Genomic DNA, 17,838 nt, shown 5'->3' with positions numbered 1-17,838 from the left:
CAAACTTTTAACAGGTCCTATTATGATAGGACAAGGGGTAATTTAAAGTGAGAGTTGGCTAAGGTTGAATATAAGGAAGATGGGTTTTATAATGAGGGTGGTAAACAGGCTGCCCAGAGAAGCTATAGATGCCCCATCCCTGAAAATATTCAAGGTCAGATTGAATGGAGCTCTGAGCAACCTGATCTAGTTGTTGAAGGTGTCCCTGCCCATTGCAGTGGGGTCACTTTAAAAGTCATTCCAACCCAAATTATTCTATGATTCTGTTAGCTTAGTGGTTTACAAAAAGCTCCCCATTATCAAAGAAAGAACAGACAATACATGGAGGATGGTTGATAGGAATATCACTTTTCTGAGGCTAAGTTCAGTGCAACTGTCTGCACACAGCTCAGGGTGGGGGCGGGAAAGGAGAAGCATTCTACTCTGGAAAGAACTGGGAGAAAAGTCATGGTGGGAAGCAGGACTGGACAAGCAGAGGTAGCAGGACCACAGTCACAGAGCATCATCTCTGCAGCAGCACTGCCCAGTGTCCCTGGCCTGCACTGCAGTCCAGCAGGGTCTCTTTTGTATCCTGGGCAAAGGATCACAGCAATAGGGACTATGCCGCCTAGGAATGCATCTTTAACCAAGGGCCTAATTCAGTATCAGAAGTGCACAAGGACAAGGAGGGAAAAAAAACCCAACCCTGCAAGCAAGAGAGAGCATCTCAGTCTTTCAACAGGCACCAACCATACCTCTCCCCATGGGCCTGCTCTTCCCTAGGTGGTGCACTCCTTTTCTGCAGGGCTGAAACAGCATCAGTCCTTTCCTCTGGGAACAGATGAAGGGGGGAAAATCATTGGGTGACAGCGTTGCCTTAGGGTACAAACATGCCAGGTCTTTCCAGGGGTGTGAGTAAATAAACGGCAGACCATAAAGCACAAAGAAAGCATCTGCACGGGCATCTCTCTCTCACCACCCTGCAGGCAGCAGCAGCACAGAAGGAAAGTCAGAGGATGGAAGCACAACCCCTCCACGCCCGAGAGGGGTAGGAATGCTTTTGGGAGACTCAAGCACTACCACCGGCGCGATTACCACCTCTCAGCCGTCTCCAGCTCCGTGTTCCCGGGGGCATTCGCAGGCTGCAGTAACCTGGCTTTCCAAAGGTACCGCTCGGCCCTCCCCCTGCTGCTGCTTCACCCTCCTGAGCTCCTCACACAGGAACCAGAGCTGCTCCCAGGCTGCCGGGAGGCATCGCTCGGGCAGTCAGCCCCCTCTTCACCCTCTCAGCTGCCCACCCAGCACTAACCGCAGCGAAACCCTTGCACCCGCTCTTTTCCAAGGGAAAGAGAAGCCAGAGGGGCTCCTTTCTGCCCCAGCTCAGCATCACCCGGCTGGGCTGCAGCCCCCTTACCATGCTCTGTCCCGCTTGCCTTTCCCAGCAGCCCTGCCCAGCAGCCGAAGCTGCCCTTGGAAAGATGGCACTCCCAGGCCCAGGCCCAGGCCCTGCCCCGGCCGCTGCTGCCACCCGGCCTGCAACCGGACAGCGGCCTGCCCGGCCACCTGCCTGGTCATCTGCCCGGCCACCTGCCTGGTCACCTGTCCAGCCACCCACCCCACACTGCCCTGCTGCCAGCCCACCTCCACAGAGACCTGCTGCCCCTCTACTACAGAGGCCTGGAGGAACACAAGGTCTTCAGCGAGTTTGGAAAGCCGGTTTGAGAATTTAAACTGCCATTCCACTTTCCTTCCTTTTTTTTCTTGTAATGCTATCAACTCCTTGAGCTCAGGAAAGAATTTCAGAAGAGCCAATTACTGCACCTGGGTTTTCAAATGGAGAAAATCTGACGCTTCATGCTGAAAGACTTTTTTTTATATAATCCTTTTATTTCCCTCCCCTGTCCAGCAGTGCACATTTCAAACAGGAGTTTCTGGGTTATAAACTTTTTAATTGATCATTCTTGCATAAAGCATAAAGCCAAGTCTGAGCAGCCCCAGCTTAACCCAAAGTCTACGTGTAGACTTCTATGTTTTGAACATGAGTTGTATTTTCTGTTTAGGACTCTTTTAAAGGCTGAAAGTGAAAACAAACAGTTACCAGGAACAAAGAATGAGATTAGATATCTGGAAGCATTTACAATTAATTGCACTTGAATATAGATGGAGACTTAAAGGTCTTCTTTGTTGGCATTCAGAACTTCCCACTTTTATATGGACAATGTTAAGACCTGGAAGATATATTGACATGAGTGCAAAGCTAGTCAGCCAAGGGGAAAACATGAATTTATCTTTAATACAAAGAACCTAGCACATCGGAAAACAAACAGAACAACATCCCCCTCCAGAAAGAAAAGAAAAAAAAAAAAAGAAAAAAAAAGCTCCAACTCAAAGCCCAACAAACCTCTTGGGGGTTTTCTCTCCAGCACTAGAAATTCAAATCACACATATCAGGACCCACAGCAGGACTCAAAGAGCTAACATAAGTGACATCAACTGTGTTCAGAAAGCAATGACCCCATATTTCTGTCCAGCATTTCCTAGGTGGAAGCCCAGGGTCACATTCCAGGTAGCATATGCAGAGTCTGGCCAGGAAACTTCAGCACACTCCAGCCCCTGCGTGCACCCAGGACAGACCCAAGCCCCTGCAGCACGCCCGAGGCACTCTGGGCACAAGGGGTTTGTGGAGTAACACGGCGCCAGGTCTGCACAGAGGTGCTGTTGGTATCTCGGGAGGTGCTGTGGTGTTGGACAGAGGAAGGGCTGGTAGCCCCAAGAACAGTTGCATGCATGGGGCTGGGAATAAGAATGAGCACTCCCAGAATGCCCTGTTGGCTCGAGGATCCAAACTGTGATACTCAATATTGCTACAAAAGCCAGGAGTTTTAGTCTGCTGACTTCATTTCTGTCAACATTTGCATCACATTTCAAGGAAAGAAACCTTAAAAAGATGCAAGGTAGCACTCCCTTGTGAGAAGACAAGGGTTTGATAGTAGATGTTGATACCACTGCCACTTTTCCCTGAAATGAGGGCTAGGGACAGTGTTTTTTCTATTTCTAAATAAAGGAATCTATCCCAATTTCACCTCCTATGTAATTTTTTTTCTACATGACCAAGCTATGGGAAGTCTGGAAGCAGGTGGTAAAATTTTTACAGATCCCTGGAAAATGATGATGTTGACAGTGGCTGTTTACCAGCAACTGCACGAGAAGGAAAAAAATTTCTCTCATTCTCTTAAGGCAACTGACACCTTAGAAAGCGCAGGGAAAAAAAGACCTGCTCTGAGCTTCCCTTCAGCTCACATCCTACCCTTACCTTCTACTCCCTCTTTTTCCAGCCAAGACTAATGCACAGGGAGGAGAATAATCCTGTTTCAAGGTAAGCTGTTCAAAAGAAAAACTGAATAGGATGGGAATTAGACTTTTCCTATCTGTTTCTTTCTCTGTTCCTCTCCCTTGTTATGTTTTAATGAATCTAAAAAACTTCACTACAATCTTCTCTCTCTCCAAAGATATTTTTGTTCAAAAAATGCATTTGGGACTCAGTTTGTTCTTGGATCTGAGTGAAGCTTTATAGCCAAAAGTGTGATTTTTTTTTTTTTTTTTGCAACATAATATTAGAGATTGACACCTGCTTTCACTACAAACTGAAATGTTGCACATTTCAGATATAAAAATCTTTTGCCAAACATGTCCAGAAAGTTGCTGATTTTGAAGTGTCATGACAAAAAGTCAGCATTTTCCATAAAAAACTGCCATGGTAATTTTTCATACAGAGAAAACTGTCAACTTGAAACAAGCATTTTATACAATTGATATTTTAAAAATTATTTACTTGACAAAATTGAAGTTTCCCTGGAGTAACATCTTCCTGACCTTTTTTTCCTCTGCATGGAAGGAAGGAAGAGTACATAGGCAGGTCTTCCTCAAAAGTCATCTCAAGTAGCAGGAGAACCAAGAGAAGAAATATGGGTTAAGGGCAGGAAGGTCAGTTCTATTACAAGTTTCCCTACCTACCCTTTAGTCTTTGCCTCAGTTCCTTGGACCAGCACAGCAAAGAGCTGAGTTAAAGTGTGAAGAGCCTTACTCTGCTTCAACTCAGGAAGGCACCATCAGTGAGGCAGCAAGAATCAGAGTTTGCATTTAGGAGGGAGGAGGAAGGCAACTATATAGTAGCTTTAAGTAATTTGTAAACTGGAAGAAGCAAACCTCTTAGACTACAATCCCATGCATTTCTTTCATGCTACTCAGAGGTTCCTGCTGGAGCCAGCATCCACTGAACCTCATGTAACACTTTTTTTTTTTTTTTTAATTTAATTTAAATTATATACATTCAATGTTCTGCAGAGAGGTGGACCCTGGAACTGAAGGAAACAATCTGAAGAAGGACGGAGATAGTTTCAAGGTCAGTCATTGTCCATTCTGCTCCAGGCAAACCTCACAAGCAGTAGCTTTCTGCTGAGTGTCTGAACTAAGCACCCTCAGCTGGTTCTTTTTTAAACAAGAATTTAAGCTTCAGACTTCACACTGTAAACCTCAGCCTGCATGCTTATCTCCAAAGAGCTAAACAAGTTTTAGTCACAGCTTTAAATTCTCCAGTGAAGGTTAGGGTATCAGCCTCCTGTGACTGTTTAGCACCGGTTGAAGAGGTCTCAGACTCTGGAGATCTGACCAAGGTTAATGCTGGGACCGCTAATATCCAAATGCTAAAATCTATTAAGATACTCATTGTGAGCTTGAAAAGAATGGTCAATGTCTGGAACTAAAAGCTTTCTAGAGTAACATTTTAAGTGCTGGTTGGAAAAGGAAAGAGCTAAGCAAGTCTCATTCTCTCTCTATGCACCTCCAACACACATTTTTTGCCAATTTTTAAAGTCTGAGGACTGGGAAAAAGAAATAGCAATCTAGCTAAGATTCACAGGAGACAACAACAGTAACTATGTGTTGCCTGTATCCCACTGAAAGAATTATCTGTGCTGCAGATGGAACCTCCTGACCATCAGATGTCAGGCACATCACTCTCCCACAGATTTTAAAAAGGACTTTTCTGTATTTTCCTCTGCAGTGACACCACCGCTGTTAAAATGACTTCCACACCTAAGTCACTGCCTCAGACCACCCTAGACCAGTACTTTTCATTAGCAAAACCAGTAACAAATCTGCAGCTGCCAGGTCACCCAACCCACCTCAAACCTTCACAATGCAGCAATTCAGAGTCCCACAGGTCACTCTAGCTCCCTGAACTTGCATGGCAACAACTTTGCACGGCCATTCCCATCTCAAGAGCCTTCAGTCTGGCACAGAAACTTAACATTTGTCTAGGGCAGAGGCAAAGCCCAGAAAGCAGGGAAGATGAGCATCTCACTCATTTACAGTACTCTTGCACGTAGATCATAGCATTCTGAGGCTATGCCTTTTCTTACACTGCAACCCAAAGCTATACTTCACCTTTTTATTCTTTAGAAGTTTTGTTTAAGATCTCAATTATTAAGAGAACTCAAGAGCTCCTTCCTATTTTTGCCTGGAATCCAAAGACAAAAACTTTCCAAACATTATTAAGAGTGGCAAGATAAAAAGCAATTCTTTAATGAAAGCTTTTGGGTGCACAGATATGGTCATATACACACCCATGATAAAGGATTTCTACAATTTTTATAAGGTTAATAACTTCACATATGTAGCAGATACATCTAATAGGCGATCAGTTGCCCCAATAGCCCACCCTTAGGTCAGCCCCTTGGAGATGGTCCAAGGACTTCTTTGCCCTACTTGTTATGTCTCAAGTTCTAGCGGAAGACAATGTCCTTGTCAAAAATTCTCTTTTTAAGAATAAGACCAAACAGAATTTCAAGAATGTGTTAGAAAGGTTTAGCTTATTATTCTAAAGTGTGAGAAAGGGCAGGAAAAGTACTAGAAACCATTCAACTGTATCTTAAAAATCTACAAAGCTACAGATATACGGAAAAGCTAACGTCTTAAGGAATGAATATCAGTTGAACATACTAAAGAAGAAAAAAGATGTTGAGATTTGAGCAAAGAGGAAGGAGCAGAAGCTTTTAAAGTTCCTGCATCTGCATTCAGCTCAAACAGATGACCATACACCAGTGAAGTGGAAAGCACATCCACTGCTGGCCATGCAGCCACACTCTGCTGGTGGTGTAAAGCAACAAGCACTCAAAGCACAGATTCATGCCAAACACCACTTTACAGTACATGCTCTGGCTACACTGAAAACTCACGTCACCAACAGCTGGACAGCAGGAGAGGCCATCCCCCTCTAGAAGTTACAAGCACCTACAAGCCCTTCAAGTAGGGCTGGTGACAACCCCAGCAACAAACCCTTCAAGCTCTCTGCCTTGCCTGCCACCTCAGTTTCTTGACACACCTCAGTTCTGTGCAGTGAGGTTTTATTCCAGCATAACAGCTTTCTCCAGAAGGCATTAGTCCCAGGCAATGCAACACCTGCCATACACTGGATTTATGTGTGAAACTAATGCAAGACCCTTTTGCTCCCACCAGAAGAAAAAAAAGCCAGAAACCTCCACAGCAGCATGACCAGTTCTACCAAACTATAAAAAATTCCAAACTAAAATAAAACAAATACAAAGCAAAAAACATCCCCCATTTCCCCTAAAATCCAACATCTTCAATGTTTATGATTATATTCGCATCTCAGGGGAAAAAAAAAATTACTGGACAACGAGTCTGTGATGGAGGAGAAGAAAAAACAAAAGTTCAGAAAATCTCCAAATGTGGACGAGGAAGGTCTGGCTTGACCCAGTCAGTTGTGGGCAGCACCACTGAAATGCCTGCTCCAGCAGCAGCACTGCAACAGCATTTCAGGAGCTGCACAAGGCAGGGGGGTGCCAGGGGGTGAATTCACCTGAGGTCAGCTCAGCAGATAACCAGACCTTCCCTCATTCCCAGCAACTGCTGCTCAAGTCATCAGGTTGGGTCAAAAGCTGGTACCAGCTGGGACCCAACTCCTGCTGCCAGGCACAGGGAGTCCAGGGCACTGCCAAAAACTCGCACAACAGGAAGAAAACTGAATTTCACAGTAACCTGGCACATGCTGAGCATGAGCCAGTTGCAAGTGGCCCTCCTTAATACTTTTAAACTTTTCAGCATTTTTTTTCCTTTTTAGCTGTTTTCTTTCTCCTTTTTAATTTTTTTTTTCTATTTTAAGTGTGATTGAAACAGCTCTGTCAAGACACTGCATTTACAATGCCACATACCTGCTGACACTTGATTTCTAATTAGGCAATGAAAGGTATTAATGGAAAAAGAATTCATGCAATGGCTCTTCACCTCAGCCAGAAGGTGATATTTTATTCCTTGCTGTATGCTAGAAAAACATTCTCTTGTTTGATATTGAAAAGATGGGGGAAAAAAGCCATAGGGCAGGAAACCCTTACTATCAATCCAGCACTGCTCACCCTCACACCTGAATTGCAAATTTGTTGAAAATGCCATACAGTTCTTATACCAACACATTCATGGCAAATAATTCCCTTCCTTCCCTCAACACGCAGTCATACACATTTTGGAGGAGGAGTCTGGACCATCCTTGATCTTCACCAGACATTTATCTACCAAATGTGCTGCTAGTCCTGGGTCACCAGCCTTTCAGTCAAACACTGTTCTTTGCTTAACGCATGAAAGAGCTGCAAATATCCATACAGCATAAGAAACAACAGACCATGAACTAAGGTTATCTCAGAGATGTTCGCTTTTCAATAAATGTTCCTGTACAGAATTTCTTGTCATAGGAAAACTCCATCAATTTATAAAAACAACCCAAAACAACAACAAAAACAAAACCACACCCAAAACCAACCCCCAAAACCCCCAATAAAACAAAAACAAAAATCCACCTTGGTCCCCCCACCACCAAGACACCCAAAACTTCAGGAAAAAAGCCAAACAGGTGAGTTCCACACAGTCGAACAGAGTGCAACACCAGGTTAGTTCCCAGCTGAGGGGATGCAGAATCCACATCAGCCAGTACACAAAACTAAGCTAAACGTGACAAAAGCTGCACCCAACACATGACTCTGATCACTGATACACTTCACTGTTGTAATGCCAATGTTACCCACCAGCATGGGAAAACAGCATCATAAGGAGAAAATGTCATGGCAGCTGCAAACCTTTTTGTGAAGGCTAAGGGTTTGGTGGTCAGGCCAACCTGACATGCTGCTGCATGGCAGCAGGGAGTGGCTCCAAGCAGCAAAAGCCTGGTTTCCAGTGGCAGCAGAACATGGGCACAGGGTTGCCACAGCACCTCCTGAACTGCAACAAAGGGACAAGCAAAAAACTGAAGGCAGCAGCTTCAGGAATTGCAGTAGTACACAGAACGCAGTTGGAGCCGCTTTGGGAGCCTTATTAATGGTCAGGGTCAGGAAGGGCACCTTTCTAAAGCAAAACGTTAAAGGTGGAAAAACATCTAGCAACTGCGGAAGGAAACACAAAAAACCCCAAACCAAAGATCATTTACATCTTCACCAGCACCTCCAGCAGACAGTTCCTGCTGGGCTGGGGCACCAGCAGGCACTGCCACAGATGAGGCCATTCCAGCCCACAGCACTTCTTTCTACCACCAGCATTTACAGGAGATGGTTGGGTGACAAAAAACATAGTTTGCTTTTTGATGAGCACTGGCATCAAAGGGTGCACACCTGATCCCTCAAGCAACCAGGGCACATGAGACATCTGCAGCAATGCCGCAGGTTCAGAAACAGCACATATAGACCCATAATACAGAGTAATAAATACATCACTAAAATGGCAATTCAGGTGAGAGAAGAGTAAAGGCACGTAGTCATCAAGTGATGCTTTGCATAACAGGGTATTTAGAAACACCTTCTACAAATTCAAGACTTGGCTCCTCTATAGTGACGCATTCAGGATTTGTTTCCACTTCTGGAAAGGCCAGTTCCTCACCCCACCTCCCCATCCCCATTTAGGTGTTCACAGTTCATCAGTGGAAATTCTCTTTGTTGCCCCTGCCAGCAGCAAACGTTTTCAGAAGGCTGTCAGCCTGAACTATACACAGCTCACAACAGCTAACAAATCCTTCTGCACAGGCATCATTAGAATTTCAGGCTCTCTGCCACCCTTGTAAGGTACATCAATTAGTAGCCCAACCACAAGGTTGCAGGTTTTAAATATGTCTTGTAAGTATAAAAGCTTACTGGAGGCCTTCTGTTCATTAAGAGTTCTTCATCCCCTGTTGTGCAGTGACAGTATTTTAGACCTTTATGGACGAACATAGGAAATCATAACAAATTCTCTGCCGTATCTTCAGGCACATTATTGCATGCTATCTACTCTGAATGCCATGGTATTTAATTCAGAAAATATAAACAAGATTTTCATGCTTCAAATTTAAAAGCATACCACCAATAACAGTTAGAGACTGACTGCCTCTAGCTATTACCATGAGTAAAGACAATAGAATCCCTTAAAAAGATTTCAAGTGTTATGTTTTTCCCACTCTTCAATAGAGAAGTTACCATAACAAAGCAGCATCTCCAATGATAAAGTAGTTCTGGTTTAGATGAGTAAGACGAAAACCCCAAACATGCAATGGCATATGCTTTTTACCAGATGCAGTAATTAAAAAATCCAAGGTCAAAAAAACCAAAAAGCAAACATGAAGTCATCATCAAGTTTTCTGTTTTATTTAAGATTTTAGTTTTAATTCTGAAGAAAGAGGTACATTTCCTTGGTTTTAGTTTTAGCATCAGGTTATAACCATGTTTATTTATCTGTTTCTTTTTTCCTGTCTTTTCAATACTGCACAAACGTCCAGAAACTACAGGGTTAAGTAAAAGCTGCAGGCAGAGGAGGTCAGAGGTTGCTCCTGATGGTGATCATGTGGCCCCAATGCAGTGCTATCCCAGAGTGCCCTAATCAGGTGAATCGTTCTTAAAAAAAAAAAAAAAAGAGAGACTGACAGAGGAGACAGAAAGACTGAAGTAAATATCACTCGTGTTTCAGCTGCTTATAATTATATTACGTATACGCTAGGTATTAAATCTGTGAATACTTTTAAAACATTAAAGTTTACTTGAAATCTAAAGCCAAAATTAAAGAAAAAAACTTTTTCTCCCCTCTTTAAAACACTCTTTAGCAACATGCCAGTTACTCATAGCTATAAGTGTTTTGTCTTTCAACACACTTCATGTCAAACTCTGACTGATGCAATAAAATCCCCTGCTCAAAAAAAAAAACCAAAAAAACAAAAAAAACCAACCAACCCCAACATAGCAATTTCCCTGTGTAGTGCCACACTGAATGCAAAATAAATGCTGGGCCACTGCTTGCCCCACATGTTCAGTAACTTCATTTAAATTAAATAACTTTTTTATGTTCTTGCATTTGATTCTGCATTGCACTTTTCCCCCTACTGCAGATTGACACTTTTCCACTAGGCAGAAATACTCATGTGCAAAAGAAGTAAGACAGTAATACTCTCCTTAAGCATTGAGACTGCATTTTCATTTCTCTCTCTTTTTTTTTCTTAGAATGGTTAGAAACTTAACAAAAAGAATGGTCATGACCCTGTGATGGCATTGCATTTGGGGGGGAAGTTTGATCAGGAACTGGATTCTTCAGAAAGAAAGATATGACAAGGAACAGTAGGTGGGCATGGGGAGGAGTCAGGGTGGGACACTTCCTGCATTTCTAACGTTTTGGGTCTTATTTTTCTTTTTTCTTTTTCCTCCTCTCCTAATGACGATCCAGCGCTGAGCTCTGTAGTAGATCTGTGGGGGTTTTACTGGGGGGTCTGAAGGCTGTCTGAAAGCCTGGAGGTGGGGAATGGAAGCTGGTGGGGTTTGAAGGAGGAGAGTAGGGATTCCAACTGGCTCTGTGCAGAGGGATCTGTGTGCCGAAGGGGTTACTGTGGTGCGTCTGTGATGGCGCTGCACTGGGGCCGTCCACCTCTGTGAGGGCCTGAAGAGATTTTAGCCAATGGGGAGGATTGTCATCTTGAAGGGTGTCTAAACTGTTTCCTGTGGAGGCTGGGATACCTAAGAAAAGAAGAAAAAAAAACAGGGATACAGGCAAGTCAGAGGAGAAACAATAAATTGACCATGAAGGAGGACAAATTTTAACCTAGCAAAAAGCAACAATGAAAAAACGTGATTAGTTTGTACAGAAAATGCATTTTACATTATTATGTATAATTGTCCTGCCCACAAAAACATTTACCATTAAATCAAGATAGGAGAAAGTTTGCCCTCAGAGCACATGTTCATAAAACACATTTTTCTATCAGACATTTTGCTCAAGAACTGCATCCCTGTCAATATGACCTTACCACACCAAGCTGCCACTACACTACATGCTTCACCTTCTACTCTGCCTACTTGAATCATGCTTCAGCCTCTCTAACAGGGAAACACAACCAGACAGCCTTATAAAAGAGAGCTTTATAAACAAGTGGAGTACAGTCCCTTTTACAAATAACAAAGCCCAGCGATTGCCTTCAGTGCCTCAGGACCAACGACGCACATACCGGACATGCCATCCAGCAGAAGGGACACCTTACAGATTGACCCTACAGAAAAGCACTGATCCACCTGACTGCCTGCAAAGGTCCTGGGCATGCATTGCAAAGTCCTAAGTGACGCTCTGTTACACCTAGAGATTCCACAAAAATTCCTGGACCCTTGAGGTTTTGTGGATGGAAGCTGGAAGAGACCACCGCATACTGACTTTTTTTTTTTTTTTTTCCAGATGTAAATCAGTTTGTGCCAAATACCCATTTGATGGTTTGCCAGTGGAGCTGAAGGAGTGAGAAACGGTTACCTGTGATGATTGCGGGGTCCATCCAGCTGCCAGGGCTGTCCCAATTCAGGCTGTCGGTGGTGGCAGTGTTGGACGTTGGTACACTGTGGTTGGCGTTGGAGGGGGAAGAAGCATTGGGCAGTCCACCAAAGTTGATGTTAATGTTCGGTAGAAGTGCCCTTAGCCCGTCCTGCCATTCCTTCATATTTAAACTCTCTACAGAACTGCTGTTGTCTGGGAGATTTACCAACAAAAAAAAAATGAAAGATAAAAAAATAAAAAGCTGAAGTTAGAAACAGATGTCCTTCTTTGGTGGGGTATGGGATTTTGCTTTTACTTTTTAAACTAAGCATTCAATACTTTCCCTGTCCAAAACCTAGGGTCAATGTTTCCATGATTGATAAATTACTCAGAGGAGCTGGCAGGTTTTAAACAAAGTGTAAGGGAATGGGAGAAAGATATAGCTCCTCCCCCAATATATATTTCCCCATTTTGATTCAGAGACTTGAATAATCAAGGACACAGTGGTTCTCCCTCTATTACTAACAGGGAAAAATCAACCAGGTATTGGTGAGAAGACCTCTGCTGCAATTTGGCCTTATTGATGGGCAGCAGGCTCAAAAGGGTTGTTTTGTTTGACGTCTATCAAAATGAAGAAAGGCTAGGTAGGGCTTTGCAATAAAATGGAATGTGAGAAACCAGGGAGGCTGAGGAAAATCACAGATGTCTTTTGTTTTGTTAAAGCTTGCTCATTCACAGCCCCATAGACGTTCTTCCGAAGGAAATGGTAATGAAGTTGGAGGGAGTGAATTTCCTCTTGCAGTTGAAGAACAGTAGTGAAAATTCTTTAAAGACCTTTCAGAATAATTTCCGACACAGCAATAGCCTCAAAATTTTGCTAAGAGGCAAACCAGCTGGACACCAAAGCAGTCAAGTCTCAACTACTTGCCTGAATGTTTCAGGACATATTGATAAAGGACAACACGATAATGTGGCTATTAGCAGTACAGCAAATGATCCCTCAACACAAAAGTTACACCATGCCATCTAGAACAGTCTATCCAGTTCTGTGCTCCATCTCTCCCTTTAAGTATCTCAAAGCAGACATGGGCATTCCAGTATTTATCATCCAATACAGGAAGTCATACTTTATTCGTTTGTGGTCAGAAAGTGTTGGCAGTATGTTGGCACATGGTTGTCTTTTTGACAAATATCTGGAATACAATCTTTTCCTTAAAAACATCTCTGCCTCTCCTGATTGAAGAAAGGACCTTGATCTCAATCAGAATTGTTATAAAGAGATGCTTTCACAATACTGCTACTTCATCAAGAACAGAAGAGATTTAAGTCTCCCTGGACAATTAGAGGGTATCACTAACTCACAAGCTTATGTTGGAGAGTAAAGAAAGCAGCCCTGGCAGTTTTTGTAAAGCTGAATGTTCAGAAAAAAAGTGGTGTCTCAATAAACTACCTTTTTGTAACTTGGGGGGGAAAAAACCCAAATCCAAACAAAAAAACCTACTTCTTGAAATCCTGTCCTTTCACAGTTCCTCCTTTTTCCATTGCAATACTAATGCACAAAATAAATGCTTTTAAAGAATTCATTGCCATACATTTTTCATTGAAACTTACAATCCTGAGATGAAAAATCAAAATTTTAGAAAGTATTAGTAGAAAATCTCCTCAAGAGATACTTGTTCAAAACCCTCTTGAATATCCATAAGCCCATTCAAGACAAGTTCTATACTAACTTTTTGGAACAAAAGTAGCTAGTTCACGATCATAGAAATAACTGCAACAAATTCTGCATTGTACACCATTAGTCTCCATTTTTTTCCCCTCACTGCTACTTCAAAAGGCTTGTGCAAAGAAAAACAGCTCTGTTTAATTACTCACTTCTATTGCAATGCAGAAAGCACAAAAAGATCCTTACTGGGTCCATACATGGGTGAACATGCTTCGCTCAATACCTGTGAGCTAGGGATCTGCAAGGGTCTCAGACACTGACTTTACTAACCCCCCAACACATCCTCAAAACTCTAGTGTAAGAAAATTAACATGTGGTAAACTACCTGCAACAGGTCATCAAGGAATACTAAGACAAAGCCTGCAGGATGCTGTAAGGAACAGGACAGGAAATTAAATGCCATAGGGTATTAGGCCTCCTTGGGCTAAGAAAATAGGTATGTTTTTGTCATCTTATTCTCCATTTTTAAATGACACAATAAAGTACACATAAGAGTCAAGAAAGGTACCAAGGGTTTAGATACAAGAGTCTCATGGAATGGAAAAGGCTGGCACTTTCTGGTGAGGAGACACTGTCTGAACAAACTCCACCTGGATTCACAGAAGTCAAGAGACGAAGAGCCTAAAAGGATTCAGTATCTACCAAAACAGTGCTGTTTGCTAGCTGTAAGGAAGTTAGTTTAATAAAATTTTGTGTTTCTAGGTAAAAAAGTGACAAAATGGAGAATTACAAAAAATTGTCTTTCCCAAGCAGGTGTGTTTATGAGGCTACAAGGCAAGCTAAGACAAAAACACTGTCCTGACACAAAAAACCCCAAGCACTACACTGTCTTTGCTGGAGTCTGGCAAGTTTTAAACAGCCTAAGCGAAAATCCACCCCAGAGACAAAAGTTAATACTACCAACTGAAGGAAAGTAATTTCTTCAGAAATCATTACTCATCCCTCAGCTAGTTTGTTCTTCCTGTTAAATAATTCTATGCTTCATGATGAAGTTAGGACCATAGTTAAAAATGAGAAAGAGTTATCTCTCAGTTAATACACATTTATTAAAAAGGTCATTTGCCTATTACCTTTCCCCACCTCTAAAGTTAACTGGTTGGAAGGAACAATTTTCTGACTATTAGCAGACTTCTCAGCTGGACATTACAGCCAAGGGGTGTGAGAACCCATACAACACTGTTTCCCCCTCACCAGGAGTAAAATTGCTGTCTCCTTCAACAGGCTAATCTTAAAAGGCTTAAAGCACCATGCCCACTGATAGTGTGAAAACTCAGAAGAAAACAAGGTAAAACCCAGATGACTGCAAAGAAAATATTTTATATACCAAGACAAATATGAGATTCCTCCCCTCATGCCCTATGCTTTGTCTCCCAAAAGACAGAATAACCTGGTGAGGCATCACTGAAAGCACCACTATCCACATGAAAAACATTCTCAGACTCACATCCTGAACTCTGGTCTTCCCTCAATGTACATTTCATAATCCTGTCTGGTCTAGTTGAAACTTGTGTTTACAGGGTGAACAGATCCCAGAACAGATTCAGTTCTAGCACTGAATTTTTCCTGTGTCTGAGGTGGTATGTCAATGTGAAATAACTTGTATGCAAAATTTGCAAAGTCAACACTGTCTTAGAATGAAAAAAGAGAGAAAAAGCTTCATCACAAAAGCAACTTGTCTGTCTAATCTAAATTAAAAAACACTTGACATTAACTTAAGCAAAAGAACGCATCTGAGAAGCCTGAACATTAATGTGTATAAAACTAGTCATTTAATGAATTTCTGAATAAAATCATTGCCCCATTATCACATCCTGCCAGACAGTCAAGTAGTTTTACCTTATTCTCTACCGGCAATGCCTTCATGCTATTTCCTCAAATCAGGCACAAAGCAGTGTGTATTTGGGGGAGAGGCCGCGAAGAGGATTAATGGCCAAGCCACAATACTGTTCTGTTGCACATAATCACTACTTTTGAAGATGTCTGCACAAATGGTTGCTGCACTGTTACAGGCTGTTCTGTCATTCCCAAAATTCTAACAGTGACACTGCAATGAAGACTCAAAGGTGTTTCAAATTTGGCTTTGTCACTTTGGTGACATTGACGTACTCTATCTTTTATATTGATGGGATAACAGAACTTACAGCTTTGTTGGTGTGAGACAAGCCCTAAAAATGAATATTCCACAGTGACTAGACCATTTCAAACCACTGCCTCAATTCTGATATGGTAAAAGCCTATGGTAAAATCTAAAGCAAAACTCACCCAGTACATGCTTAAGTAAATACAACGAATAGGAAAGATTACAAGACTGTTACATTAAGTGCAAAGCAAGTGTACTTCTTTGTTCTACCAAACTTATATTCCATGCCATTACAAAAGCCTATTTTCATGCTAATTGAGTAAAAATATTAAATACCTTTACACCAAGTCTTAAATATTCTAGTCCCACTGAAAAGCAAACAGCCCTGCAAATCACAGCTGTAATTTATTTTAAAAGAACCCACCAGTATGTCATATGTGTGACCATGATACACAATGTGTCAACTACAAAAAAGCTTCAAATAAGCAAAATAAAATAAGACTAAAATCATCATATGAGAGAAAAATCAGCTTCTAGCAAATGCCACATACCTGACTGCAAAGAGTGGTAACAAAAGAAGCAAAGAGACTATCAAAGTGTATTCAGTAACAGAATAGCTGTTTCAACAACCTGCCTCTAAAAAGGCCCTTGTGAAATCTTCAAGGACACTGTACAATAAATTTTGAAGCCAAAGAAAAATGACAGAATAAAAAGAACAGGAAAGATTGCCCGGAGTTCACCAAGAGTCTTTCAACTCAATTAGAAACAAATGGGGCCACCAGAGAAGCATACCCTTTCAAGTGACATCTCTGGTCCCAGTCTCTGCTTTGTGCTACCATGTTCACAAATAGATCATATGTGCCTTCCCTAAAACAGCCTGTTGTCCTAGTGACTGGGGTTTCTCTATTTTTATTTCAAAATGACTTTCCACTATTGGTATTTCTGTTTCGAAAACAGTCGTCCAGTCGTCCCCTTCGAGGGGGAAAAGAAGGAAAGGACAACTTGTTGTATCCAAAAAAGAAATTATGACCATCACATCACATTACATAAATTCAAAAGCTTTTCATCCAAAGATTGTATACTTAAACATCATCAAAACAGTTAGGATAAGAGCTATGTTTCAAGCTTATATATATATATAAGCTTGTTTGCTCATGTTTTAACCATGAACAAAATCTCATTTAAACTTCTATGACATGAAAGATTTCTCTCTCAGCTTCACTGACTCTCTATAACTATGATTCCTAGTAATGCTACAATGCTTAAACCAAACAAAGTTTCATCCATTCACAGAGGCCTAAGAAAGTTACTGGCAGATTAGAGAAAAGGGAAACTGTCCACATTTAAACAGCAGTGCTGTCATCAGGAATACATGTAGCCACTTCATTATGTTAGGGAGACATCAAGTGACAGGAGCACTAGAAGGCAAAGTTGTTTGCAGTGAACCTTTAAAAGCCTTACAAACATTGTCTATACATGGGAAACAAATGGACAATTCACAAAGCCTGGTTTTCTAAGTGCCATTTCACAGTGTCAACATACATACATTTATGTACATACACACACCTACCAAATTGGCTTTGGTAGACATGAGACACCAGTCTACTCTCACCTGAAAAATGTGCTTTATTTGCAGTACTTTAATCTATTCCATATTGATTTCCATGGTTATAGTAATGCCACTCAATTTAAAAGACAGACATGTGAACAGAAGCACACTATTCTTCAATGTTAAATAAATCCAACTGCAACTTAACTTGTCAGTTAGCCAAACTATCAAGTAGAATATATTAATGTCTTAATGTATACACTTAAAGGGGGAAAATAAGATTTTCTAAATGAACTTGCTTTTTGATGATGATCTGACAGTACAACTTGTAAGCTTTCTGCGACTATGTTGTTATGAGTCAGAAAATGTCATTTATTTTCAGGGAAAATCCCTTCTACAACATTAGTATGGGGACAGTAAGAGGACTCATATTTGCTTCCATGTACAGTATCAATTTTATTAGGCTTGAGAAATGCAGTTTTGCATCAAGTATTCTGGAGAGTTCTTGTGATTGACTTACACTTACCACAGCTCAAGAGACCAAATCATAATTATAGCAGCCAGCAACCCAATTTTCATCTATAAGCAAATTTCAAACTGAGATTCCAAGTTGCTTTGAAAAACATGCTTGACTTCCTACAAAATGCTCCCAGAGAATCCCACTATTTTTTATTACTGACTCCATAAGAA

The 17,838-nt window shown here is 41.6% G+C and overlaps 1 protein-coding gene across 4 annotated transcripts in view; it reads right to left on the bottom strand.

The window, feature by feature from the left end:
• Positions 1 to 9,637: 9,637 nt before the first annotated feature.
• The window catches only part of CNOT4 (CCR4-NOT transcription complex subunit 4), a 76,449-nt gene continuing 68,248 nt past the window's right edge, over positions 9,638 to 17,838 (bottom strand). For 2 of the 4 annotated variants that reach the window (XM_033058387.2, XM_033058388.2), the window contains 2 exons: positions 11,794 to 12,006; positions 9,638 to 11,012 (listed from right to left, as the gene is read on the bottom strand). In XM_033058387.2, coding sequence (XP_032914278.1) covers positions 10,711 to 11,012; positions 11,794 to 12,006 — 515 coding nt within the window. In that variant the 3' untranslated portion in view covers positions 9,638 to 10,710. The remainder of the gene's footprint in view (positions 11,013 to 11,793; positions 12,007 to 17,838) is intronic. The other 2 variants (XM_033058389.2, XM_033058390.2) reach the window with 1 other exon arrangement.

This window comes from Catharus ustulatus, chromosome 4 (genome assembly GCF_009819885.2).
Source record: "Catharus ustulatus isolate bCatUst1 chromosome 4, bCatUst1.pri.v2, whole genome shotgun sequence".
NCBI classification, from domain to species: domain Eukaryota; kingdom Metazoa; phylum Chordata; class Aves; order Passeriformes; family Turdidae; genus Catharus; species Catharus ustulatus.
This window is presented reverse-complemented; position numbering and strand designations above follow the sequence as displayed.